Source organism: Lates calcarifer, linkage group LG7_2, assembly GCF_001640805.2.
Source record: "Lates calcarifer isolate ASB-BC8 linkage group LG7_2, TLL_Latcal_v3, whole genome shotgun sequence".
In the NCBI taxonomy this organism is placed as follows: domain Eukaryota; kingdom Metazoa; phylum Chordata; class Actinopteri; family Centropomidae; genus Lates; species Lates calcarifer.
The window spans coordinates 4,470,298-4,482,777 of NC_066854.1; the positions used below are offsets into that span (position 1 = coordinate 4,470,298).

Sequence of the window (12,480 nt, forward strand, 5' to 3'; positions counted from 1 at the left end):
CATGCAAACGGTCAACGCCCTCTGCACCTCTGCTGAGCGCAAATAGAACAGAGAAAAGTACAATCACACACTTAGAAACATCCTCCTCCTGTTTTTTTTCAAAGAATAATTTATTTCATGTTGCGGTGTGATGGATAAACAATGAGTAAACCACTGGTCAAATCTGTAGCAAGCATTAATAATAATCATCATCATCATCATCAGAATAACATTAATAGGAATAATTATTTCAGTTATAAATAATAACAGTATCAGAGTGATCAGAGTAATTATTACATCTATACAAGCTACAAATATCAGCATTTTGTTTGTTTTTTTTCTGCTGTTAAAACCTTTAACACTTCACACATGACCCGGCTGGTGCAGCTGCCCCTCTTGGCTGAACCAGAGCAAAGACAAATATCTAAAAAAAACACGTTTCCATCCTGTGGGTTGTTACTTTGATGATCTGTAGTTTGAGGCTTTCAGGGATGAATGGGTGTTAAAATGTAACATTACTGAGTGTTTAAGATACAAGCTCAAATTTAAGAACGCTTGATTGTGCCACAGTAAGTGTTCAAATCTTCAGTGCAAGTGTTTAAGTCCAATCAATACTTAAAACAACACTGTATTGATTTAAAGTTGGTATCACCAAAGATCAGCCTGTCCTGGAGCACCATCCAAAGACAGTTCTGTTTTCTCCTCATGTGGTTTGATGTGTTTTGTGATCTAAGAATGAGGTGAAACTGAAATGAATGGTGAAATTAAGCAAACACTAACCCATGTGAATGCACATAAAAAATTAGCATAATGTGGTTTTAAGATTCTGTGAAACATCATGTCTCTAACAGAAATAAAGTAAAACACATACAACAACACCAAAGTTGGTGCAGCACCAATCATGTCCTAAGTACCACATCTAGTATTTATCTGTTATCCTATATCAGTGCTATATTTTCATCATTTTGATATTGGTGTATAATTAACTATGAGTAACAAGAAAATGCAGTACAGATAAAGTTCATAGATCATGTAGTTGCCATTTCCTTATTTGTCAACCAACAGGGAGCTTTATATTTTTCCTTTAAAAAGTCTGGTTCAATACATATCTCATCATAAATGTTAAATAACAAGAAGAAGAAATGTTTTTGCCCACCTGTACACAGACAGGTGTGTAGGAGATAAAGTGGTCAAATGAGTCAAAACAGAAAATCTGGTACGTTTTGGTCAAGCAACCTTCATCAGGCATTTCATGCCTTATACATTTTAAGTGCCTGATGAAGGTCTGACACGCAGCTATTGAATAAACTCACCGTAAGTGCTAACAGTGAGTGGGAGATGATTTTTTGGGAGGTTTGTGTTTATACATAAAAACCTTAAAAGGGGCTATTCTCAAATGTCAATATGAGCATTTGCCTCTTTAAATGGCATGCTGATTCAAAATATGGATGAGGATAATGGGCCAGTTCAGAATAATCTTTTCATGTTGTTTGTCTCAGACTTGGACTCTTGTTGTTGACTGATATAGTGTCAGTCATTTCATTTTTTAAATATGAAATCGTACAATTTTTGTCATCGATGCTCTGGGTGCCTGAATACAACATGAGCCAAAAGGGGCAGCCAGGGAGGGGTGGGGCAGGGAGAGCCACACAGTCAAGACAAACACCCAGTAAGTCTCAGTACAGTAAGAAGAGGAAGAAGTAAAAAGAGAAGGCAAAATGAAGGGAAATAAACAACAACTAAGTTTGTTTTTTGCCCAGTTTGTCTGGGTTTGGGTGAGGATTTGGGATTGCTACTGTGCTTTCCTGTTTAAGAGGTGTGTGTGTGTGTGTGTGTGTGTGTGTGTGTGTGTGTGGTTGCGTGTGCTTGTGTATCTGTATACGTGACTGAGAAGCTGTAAGCTTATACAAAGGAGAAAAAATACAGAAACATCACTTTTTTTCAAAAATGTCCATGTAACTTAAAAACATCCACAATAAAAAGATTTTTATATATTATCATCTTTATTTTTAGTTCGCTCCTGATCCTGAAATCTTGGGCTGAAGATTGATCCACAATCCTCCTCATCCCTGAAGGAGGATGAAGAGCGAGCTCAGACGAGGCAGAGGAGAAACAGGAGACGGGGGTTTTCGGCGAGGATGAGCTTTTCTGTAAGTGCAAGGAGGTTCAATTTTCACTGTTTTGCTTTTAATTTATAAAAGTCTCAACATAATTTGTTAATTTGAGTATCGTCTGACTCCCAAGTCTCAGCCCTCAACCTCGGTGAAGAGGAATATTTTTTCTTTATAAAACATCTTGAGGGCAGGTTTGTCTTTAAAAGATGGGCTGACCAAAAACAACCACCAACAAACCTCTCCAGAAGTAGAATAACTTAGAATAACTAGTCTCTGCATCGCGTCAAACTCCTTCAAACGCATTTCACTGAAGACCTCAACCTAGTCTAACTGTGCGCCTTCAGAGGCGTTTCCTTACAGTCTTCTCAGTCCTCTGAGGTTTTTCTTGCTTGCCGTGTTTCCTCCCTCGCTTTAGTCAGTCATGGAGGAGCTCTTGTAGACAGTTGGGGGATTTGAAGACTTCAGGAACCTCGCTGTCCAGTTTGCAGATCACCTTGTAGATGGCCTTCTTCCAGGATGGGTCTGCGTCTTTGCCGGCCACGATGGCATTGAAGAACTCGCGAAGAGTTACCTGGGCCACTTCTAGAAATCGATCAGGAACCTGAGGGAGAAAAGGGAAAAGTAGACAAGGGGGGAGAGAAAGAGGCAGAAAGGAAAAGGAAATCATGAGTGATATCTCTGTTTTTATTGTTTGAACTGAAGAGGAACTTCCCTTTAATCACCTTCTCCTTTCTTGTCCTAAATTTAGATTTACAATACAGCAGTTATGACCATAAAAATGCTGTACTACTAAACTGTACTACTTCTTTGTGGATGTATGTCTGCAGTAAATTGGGGGGAACAAAAAACTTTTCATATATGCAGCTGAAACGCAAAAAATCTTTAAAGAGAAAACAACTAGTCAAATACAGAGTTTACGTAATAGAAAGTGAGTGTGTGACTGAACTAGATCACAGAATTAGGTTAAGTGTGCATGTGTTTCAGGTGTCCATATATTTCTATTCCTGTACTAAGTTCTTCTTCAGTGGTGAACTTCCCCTAAATGTACTTCTGCTTTCTCAACAGGCCCCAGCTGTGTGTGTGTGTGTGTGTGTGTGTGTGTGTGTGTGTGTGGTGTCAGAGTTCCTTATGCACACACGCTCACACATAATGACAGGTGACGCACTGAGTCCTTGACAATGGCAGGTGAACAGTTGTTTGTGATCTGTCACTGTGTGTGTGTGTGTGTGTGTGTGGCAGAGTTTAAACAAGAGCGAAAGGATTGCAGGGATCCAATTGTCCTTTCCACATGCAGGCATAAATATACTGTCATCACAAGGCTTTGTGTGTGTGTGTGTGGGGGGGGTTTAATGCTGCTCTGTGCTCATACCAGTGTTTGACAGCAAAACAATGGCACACACACACACACACACACACACACATTTTTTATTCTTTTTTCTGCCCTTTCTCCCAGGGGCAAGATCATACAAAGACACTAAACAACCTGACGAGGATCCTCTCCCCCTCTCTCTTTTTTTCTTCTTCTTTGTCTCTTTCTGCATGCAGATGCACATACACACACACGCAAAGCTGACTCTTCCAGACGAGTACATGCTCCTATACACCCCAACAAACTCACAGACACGCGTAGAGGACAGCAGAGTGCCGTCTGGGTGTAACCCCGTCACGCGTGGCAGGACATGCCAAGGTTAGCCGCCACCAGAACGGATGAATCACCCTCCACACACGCACGCACGCGCACACACACACACACATACACACCCTAAATGATTCCCTGGACTCTCGTATACTCTGTCTACCCTCACCTACCCTCTCTCTCTTTTTAGCTGGCCCCTTGAGACCACAGTTATTTCAATGAGGCCCTCTGTCACTGTCTTGCTATAGACACTACTGTACACACACACACACACACACACACACACACACACACACACACCTACTCTCTCTCATCACACACAAATCAAAGTTTAAACTTTCCAGGTAATGTCTATGTTTATGCCATTAGGATAGATTCCTGAGTGAGACACTCAGAAGCCAATAGTTTTGCCAGATCATCTAAATTGTGTTTTATTTGGAGGTGAAACCAAAACTTAGCGCTTTCAAAATGTTAGTGATAATCCCTCATTGCAAAGTTGAATGAGGAACTCACTAACTGATTAACCTGGCAATTTAAAACCAGTATAGGTTATTTAATTCTCTTGCCCAGTTTGTCGTCTTTTTACTGATGCTGTCACATCTGAGATCTTAGCAATTGGTGAACACAGTCTTACTATTAGAGACAGGAACGATGGCCAGAGCTACAAAAATAAGACCCGGTTGCAATGAATGAGAATTGACCCTAAAACCTCACCAGGTGCCAAAACATTAATATAATTTTGAAAGGATAAAACTCATTGTTTTGCCTCTACAAGAAAACAGAGAAAGCCCCAAAGTCAAGCTGCTGTTTTTAATAGCTGCTGTGAAACTGCCCACTGGGACAAATAAAAGTTGAAACCTGAGCTTGATCTTGAGGATGAATGTGCCTTTGAGGCGTCCTCTCCCTCTTGGATTACACCCCCTCATCCCTTAGTTGCTCAAATTTGCTCTCATCTTTAAAAAAAAGACAAACCCACTCTTTTTAATGTCTTCTCAGGACAGTTTCTCTTAATTTTTTTTTAAAGATCTTTGACCTCTTTACTTTTAAATTGGTGATGTTCAAATTTAAGCTTCACTCTGGTGAGGGGCATCAACTAAACACCCAGATGAAGGGATGTAGCTATGAAATCTGGGTTCTGTGATGGAGTATTGTTCTTCATCAACTGTACTTCCTATCCATTTTTTGTGATTGATATCTCAAATTGCAAAGAGCTGTAAAACAAGAAACCAACATGCACAGTGGGACAGTAAGAGATTCAGTGACCTTGACCTAGAAGGGCCCTGGCCTGAGTGTCTCTGTGTTGCAGCGTGGTTACTGCCGTGTTCAGCAAGATGATTGGTGTGTTTTAAAAATGTTTCAGGATGGCGTGCGTCATCATTGCGGCGGCGAGAGGACTCAAAGTGCTGAAACAAGACTACGATGGGGAGAGGAAAGGACACAGCTGATTCGCAGAGAGGTAGGGAAACACGAGCAGAAAGAATGAAATGAAGCAGGGAGGATATTGTGTGTCCGGTTTGGGTATCAGCTCAACTGGACAACACACAAACACACACGCACAGACACACACTTGGGTCCAGATGCCCAGATTTGTCTGGCCATCGTAAATCAGTCCAATAAAGAGATCTAAATTAGGCCATCATCAATACAGATGGGCCTGTTTCCCCTGTGTGTGTGTGTGTGTGTTTGTGTGTGAGTGTGTGTGTGATTTACTCCTGGCTTGGATCTTGATATGATGTCTAGTTGCCAGGAGAGAGAGAGCAAGCGAGGAATGGGGAAAGTGGGAAAGAGAAAGAAAGATAAAGAGGAAGAAAGACACTTCGTTCCCAGTAAACATAATTCGCATGATTGCTCTGGTTTGGTGGGTAAATATTGGATGAAGGGAGGCTCAATTACTCTCTCTTCACACACACACACACAGATGCACATGCATGCAGAAGGACAAGAGCCTGTAAATCTCTAAATCGCTGCCCAACAAAGAGGCCTACTGGGACGCCCTCCCTCCCTCTCTCCCTCCCTCTCTCTCTCTCTCTATTCTTTCCTTTCTTTTTCTCATTCTCTCGCTCTCTCCCTTCCCTTCGTCCTCCTCCTTGTTGGCTCTTCTGTCCCTCATGTCATCTTGGAAATTTAAGCTCACTTATATCGTTCATCACACATGCAAACTCGTGGTATATTTTGAGATGTCTGAGGTGAGAAGTGCTGACGGAAATATTTGCTGCCTTCAAGAAAAGTCACCTGCATTAAGGCTACTTCAGCTGTTTTTTGCTTTTCCCATTGCGTTCACTGCTTGTCCTCAATTATTTTCCACTGTTACGCATGCTGTTGTCATTTGCATTTACAAATTTATCAGGCCTGGCCTTTTGGTTTCATCGTCTGTATCTCATGTCTTACTGTCGCAGTTGCATTTTAGCAATATTAAGTTGCCTTTCTCTAAGTATTATGGCCAATTTTATCAAAGTGCATGAGAACAAGTACAAAGCTACATTAAAGGCAAAACAGGAAGTTCTCCTCTTTCCTGAAATAAAAAAACAGCAGTAGATTTTTGTTTGCAATAAACAGAGGCGTGATAACATTCTTAACATTAGCAGTAGAAACACAAATGAGAGCTGCCTGCAGAAACTCAAAGCATCACTAAAAAACCTGAAGTGCAGAAACAGCACAGCAATAAGCACTTAGCAACAGTGACGTCGGCTTTGCTAATTTTGTCATTTTTTACAGTGCAGGCCACAAGCACAAAAGGGCAGTGTTGTACTAAAAATTATTTTTAGAATAAAGGAGAGCCCTTTATAACTAGGTTACTTCTTTATGGATACACTGTCCCATTTTAACACATCTAAAATAGAAAATCTTCACTTAGATTTACGTTACACACAGACACAGACGGCATCATCGCCCAGAAAAGACTTTTTTCTTGGTTATTATCAAGTGTATCCTCACTTTATCCGTGACAGTGTGGCACAGTGACACCAACAGTCACACAGTGCAGATCGCTTCATCACCAATGTAAAGTTCAAAACAGCATAATCACTCAGCTCCCAATCTCTTCCAGTTCTCGCCTCTTTAGAAGTGCTACAGGTCCCCCCAACTAAAATAAGCCACTTAAAAAACACTTCTTTACTATAGGTCAGCAGTTGTGTGATTGTTGCCTACTTTGCGAATCTGGTCTATCATGCTAATCATTGCTGCTGATGTGATATTGATGTCAGTCTGTTTGTTGCAATTGTTGCTTCATTTTGTACTTCATTCTTCAACTTTGAGACTTTTTGAGAGAGGGTGAAGTAATTTCCAACAAAGTAAAGTCTTTCTAGAAATACTGATCTGATATCAAAAGGTTGCTTTAAGGAATCGTTAAAACAAGTTTTTTTAAATATGAATTTAGACCTTAATAACTGAGTAAATGGCTTGATAACATGTGGAGTGTAGACCATCAGCTCCTAAAAAGATGTGAGGTTGGACCCTCAGTTTGTGCTCCTTCAGTCCTCCCATCCACTTCCTTTTTCTTCCTTTGCAGCCTTAAACCTGACTCTTTCTTCCCTTCTACCATCTATCCATCCTCAGTTCTCATCAGCTGCTCACCCTCTTCTCTCGTTCCTTTCTTACCCTTTTCTCCCCCGCCTCCCTCCCTCCTTTCTCTCTGCCTGTCCTCCCCTCCTCTCCTCTGAATATAAGCCACTCCTCTTTCTCTGTCTCCCTCCAGTCAAGAGGATTAATGCTTTTTCTCTTCACGCCGTCACCATGAGACTGATGCAGACGTCTGGACAGTGTGTGTTTGTGTGTGTGTGTGTGTGTGTGTGTGTGTGTGTGTGTTTGTGTTTGCATGTCCTCAGTTGACTCAACCTATTCACCTCTCCATATGTCTTTCCACCTGCCTCTCTCTCCTTTACCTTTCCATCCCCACTCACTGCCTTGTACAGAAGGGAAAACACACACGCTCACATACATTGAACTCTTAAGAAATCACTGCACAAACACCATTTGTTTGATTCTCAAGGTGTACAAACAAATAAAGAACTGAATGAAGAACTGTGTGTTCTTTTTTCTGTTTTACTTTTAGTCTTTTTGGTCTTTTAACTCCCTCCCTTAATGTAGGAGGCGATTACACTGTTTACTGGTGTGTGTACACATGCACATTTGTTTAGTCAGTTGTTTTTTTTTTTTTTTATGAGTTCACAGTTATTTGCATTATTTCATCATTAATCATTTTTCAGCTCGCTTGTCTCGTTCAAACCGTGTTTCTAGTCTTGCTGCAAGGTGTTGCTCTTTTCAGTTTCAGATGACCCTCACCCCTCGCTTACACACAGCCGCAGCACTCTCCATTTTGTTGCCATTCATTTGCTCCGTGGCCTTAAGGTCCACATTACTGTTGGTCAGTAGAATATTTTTCTATCACTGAGACAATACTGGAACTCTTTCATCTGCTGCACCTTCGGTGGAGTGAGCAAATGCTGTGTGTGTATGAGAGAGAGAGACTGAGTGGACATATCATTTTTGTGCCAACACATGAGCATCTGCTTCCTTTTTCCTCCTCTTCTCTCTCACTCTCTCACTTTCCCTGCTATCAGGCCTGGCTTTAGTCACACACACACACCCTGGCAGGAAAACACAACACACACACGACCAGAGTGCAGTGCCCTTTCATTCCTTCTTCGTCCCTCTCTTTTCCTGTCTTTCGTCTACAGCATGGATTTAAAAAATTCTTTTTTTTTTTTTCTTTTTTTTTTACAAATTCTTACAAATTAAATGATTTTGCCTTTTGCTTCTGTATTGTAGATATAGAAGCAATTGTGGCTTAACAGCCATATGAAAATCCCTCAGTCTCCCTAAAATACATGGCAGTAATTGTATGCTTTCTTCCCTGATACTGATGCTATATCTGGCTTAGCTTTAAGAATTATTGTAAAATGGAGACAAATGTTAAGGAAGTTAAAGGTGTGCAGAATAAAAGCTTTGTGGGTTGTGGTGCCCCGGTGTCTGTATTTCCAATCCTTTTCCCCCAGTCTCTGTTTATGTGGGGAAAGTAGTAGGATATCACTTTTCTAGTCACATCCAGCCTCGCAGTAACACAGATTCATACATTACAAGGACACGCTTTAATTTGTGTAGAAAACATAGTATTTTGGTTTGATACACACCTCTCCTGCACAAAGGTGTGTCCTCCTACTTTAGCCTGTATGCATACTTGCTGACTGTCTCTTACTGTCCTCCTAATGTTACAGCGTCATTTGGCAAGAATTAGCTTTTAGTGTTCAACTGTGCAACTGTGGACCTTAAACACGTAGGAGCATCTAATAAAACCACAAGCTGCCACTTCTGGTTTAGTAGTAGAGATGGAGCTGTAGGCCGAAGACTTGGACTCAAGTCAGATTTTTGTTGAGTCAGAGAAGTAAGACGTGCCAAAAAAAGAAGGCTTCTCAGATACTAGAACACAGCACAACAATATGTTTATCTTTCACAGCGGTGATCTCAATGTAAACCTTGGCAGAGCTGTAGGCTTAAGACTTGAATTTAAGTCTTGTCATCACAAAGACATCATGAAGCTGTCACCTTGTGACGCATCAAAAATCTGGTTCAGCTTTTTTGCTGGGCAAACCCGCTGCATTGGCTGCATGGACAGAGTGGCCCATTTCAAATGAGAGAGGGGAGCTGTGCTTTTTCAGTCAACTCAGTCTGAATGTGGCCTTCAAGCTTGCTTTAACAGCAGTCGTTTAGGCAATATTCCTTTTAATTTATGTCGTTTCTCCAGCCAGTCAGTGAATGCAGTTCTGTTGCTCTATGTTCCCGTTGTACTGTACATTATGAGCATAAATAGCACAGATAACAACCTGCTGCTCTTTGACACAATCACCAATATTTGCAGCAGGAAGATAGCTGCCATTCTAAAGTGAAGCAGGAAATGGAAAGATCAAGCTTTCACTGACATAAACTTAAAAAACAAAACGCCATTAGCTGTTTAGTGGCAAATAAAACTGTCTCATCCCTATTTCAACAATATCTTGACCTCAGGGTCACAAGTTTTTGTAGATGCCATTTAAAGTGTGAAACTAAACGCAGAAGTGGAGACTGGAGGTTCCTCCAGGACATCAGCAATATGTTTCCTTTCTCTGCTGCTCTTTTGTCAATCAGTCACTGATCTCACTACCACCAGGACAATAGCAATAAAGTTTCTCTTTGTTCAGACTGCATGTGACTGAGAGGAAGGGTCTGCGTCCTGAGATTGCGTCTGTGTGTGTCAGCTCTCACTATCCCATGAGTGTGTGTATCTTCTTTTTGTGTGCAAGTGTTGCGTGTGTCTTCGTATCTCTGCATGCTGCCATTTGTGTGTCTGTTCATACACGTGCTGTGCTTCCTTGGATCGGTGTGTGCGCTCTGTGCTTCCTTGTGTGTGTGTGCGTGTACGTGCAAGTTTGTGTGTGTGTGTGTGTGTGTCATCCATAGAGGACAATAGCCTGGGTCATCTGACTGAGAGGCTGCAGACCACTAGTATCACATGACAGAGGCTGAAGGCCACGTCTTTGTTACCAGGCCTATTGTTAAAGCTAAGGAGACAGCTGGGGCAGGGGAAGGGAATCACTGCATGCACAACACACACACACATTCATATTCACACACACACGTACAGGAAGACCATACACAGGCGCATACACACACACACACACACACCGCCCCCTCGTGACTCCAATCAGGCTCAGTGACAAAGATGATGCCTTCTTCTTCTCAACTGGAATACTAAGACACACACAAACACATGCACTCACACACACAAACACACACACACACACACACACACACACACACTGCAGATAGCTATAATTATAGTGACAGAAACTGGCAGGTGGCATTGTCTGTACCATACTGCTTTCTGTCAACCAGCAGCAGAGAGAAAGAGACAGTGAGGAAGACGTGGTTACTTAGTGCTCATACTTGTTTAATGGCATTGACAGCAGCAAAGAGTGAATGATCACATCAATTATGAGCTGTGTGTGTGTGTTCCTTTGAAATGTACAGTGTATTCATGTACAACTAATTTGCATTTGTTTTATAGTTTTGTAGTTAATGTTATGACACCAAGATTTTGTTTTTACTACAACATAATGAGGAGACAAGGTTACATCTAACTATGAAGCAGTTTTTTAAAACTTCAAAATGATCGTAGAAGTCATCAGATCTACACTGGTTGTTGATGGAAATCCCTTAATCTGATTTGATTCCTGAAGAGTTTCGGTGTCCCTTGATAGTTTAAAATTCAGTATCAGGTGCTTTGGTGTCTTGGTGTTTTTAAGATATTTCTAGGCAGAACATTAAATATTTAATTTTCTGAATTCCTTGGCTTAAAAATAGTCAAATTAAAGATAGTGAAACCTGGTATAAAGTATTATCAAGTAAGTCTCTAGTGGAAAAAGCCTTGTAACACCAACATCACATGAACCCTAGTGTGTAAGATGCAGTTATTGCCAAAAGCGGTTAGAATGAGTGAGATCAAAGTTGGAGAAGGAGGGAGCAGAAAAAGAAAACAGGACAGGTGTAGTGTTTGAAATCCACTGCCTCTCTAAAGGTTGATTCGTTACCTTGAGCGTGTGTGCATGTGTGTGCGCCTTCTGGGTAGGTTACATATAGAGGACAAGAGAGGTGAGGACGACATAGAGACGGAGAAGACGTGAGGAGCAAACATTATAATCCTGCGGCCAATGGATTGAGTCAGAATTAAATATTTCAGTGTGTGCTGATTCATTAAAACAGCACTGGGCACAATACAAAATTTAAACCTTGAACCCAAACTTCAGCATCAAGTCATGTATTTAAAGCTGCTGAGCATTTCCTATGAGAAGAGAGAATTTGATAGAAAGCCTACTTTGGGAATCGATTCCTGAGAGTCGAGCTCAGCCCCTTTTTCAGTGGACTCATATGAAGAGGAAGCGGAAAAGATGAGTGAATAGATGAATAAGGAGAGCGAAAGGATGACAAAGAGTCTAAAACGGCGGAGAAAGACATGAGAACTTTAGCCTTTCATGAAGTGCACAGCTTATGAAACCAGATAGCTCTGAAATGTGAGTGTGTGACCACTCTGTGGCCTCCAGGTGTGTGTGTGTGTGTTTGTGGTGTTCAAAGTCAAAGGGCAGATTTTGGTAGCAGCCACACCCACCCTTCAAGGGAGGGTATCTGCTCTTTCAGATGAACACAAATGAGTATCTGTGTGTATGTGTGTGTGAACATATGTGTGTGTGTGTGTGTGTGTGAATGTGTGAGGCGCAGCTGTGCTGTCGTGTGGTGCTGACAGAGCCAGTGAGGATCCTTGAACTGGAAAGATGAGAACGTCCTCTAGAAGGCTTCATAAAAACGTCTCATTGTCCCTCCTCACCCAACACACACACACACACACACACACACACACGAAAATATGACAACTTCATCCCTTTCAACACTCCAGACCTCTATTCTTCACATTCACATTTAGTTTGTGTGTGTGTATGTGTTTGTGTGTTTGTTGGAGAGCCTGGAAGAGTGTGTATATGCTCTGGCATGTCTAAGTCACCCAAGTGTAGGTGTACTTCAAATACCGCACCAAAACTAACACACATACACACACACACTTAGGCGAGTTAAGAGTGCCATGCCCAATGCTGCTGGCAGACTTAACCAACGACTCATCAATCTGTTCGCAATATAAAAAAAAGAAAAAGAGGAAACGTTTCTCTTCCTCTTGGCAGAAGGTAGAAGCTGACACCTTTCCCTGAGTGTCCTGGCAAAGAAAATCTC

General features: G+C 41.5%; 1 protein-coding gene and 2 long non-coding RNA genes across 4 annotated transcripts in view; 2 read left to right on the top strand and 1 right to left on the bottom strand.

Moving 5' to 3' along the window:
- Positions 1-2,077, top strand: part of LOC108873015 (uncharacterized) — a 45,585-nt gene extending 43,508 nt beyond the window's left edge. Inside the window, exon 4 of the long non-coding RNA XR_001959331.2 lies at positions 1,993-2,077. This is a non-coding gene — a long non-coding RNA (uncharacterized LOC108873015). The remainder of the gene's footprint in view (positions 1-1,992) is intronic.
- The window catches only part of prox1a (prospero homeobox 1a), a 36,141-nt gene continuing 23,749 nt past the window's right edge, over positions 89-12,480 (bottom strand). The window contains exons 7-8 of one of the 2 annotated variants that reach the window (XR_001959330.2): positions 2,452-2,694; positions 89-2,127 (exon numbers count right to left, since the gene is read on the bottom strand). Coding sequence is in view for 1 of the 2 variants with exons in the window: in XM_018660993.2 (XP_018516509.1) it covers positions 2,509-2,694 (186 nt within the window). In the remaining variant the exon portion in view is untranslated. Of the gene's footprint in view, positions 2,695-12,480 lie in introns of both variants that reach the window. The other variant, XM_018660993.2, reaches the window with a different exon arrangement.
- The window catches only part of LOC127139125 (uncharacterized), a 125,324-nt gene continuing 115,547 nt past the window's right edge, over positions 2,704-12,480 (top strand). The window contains exon 1 of the long non-coding RNA XR_007809055.1: positions 2,704-5,185. This is a non-coding gene — a long non-coding RNA (uncharacterized LOC127139125). The remainder of the gene's footprint in view (positions 5,186-12,480) is intronic.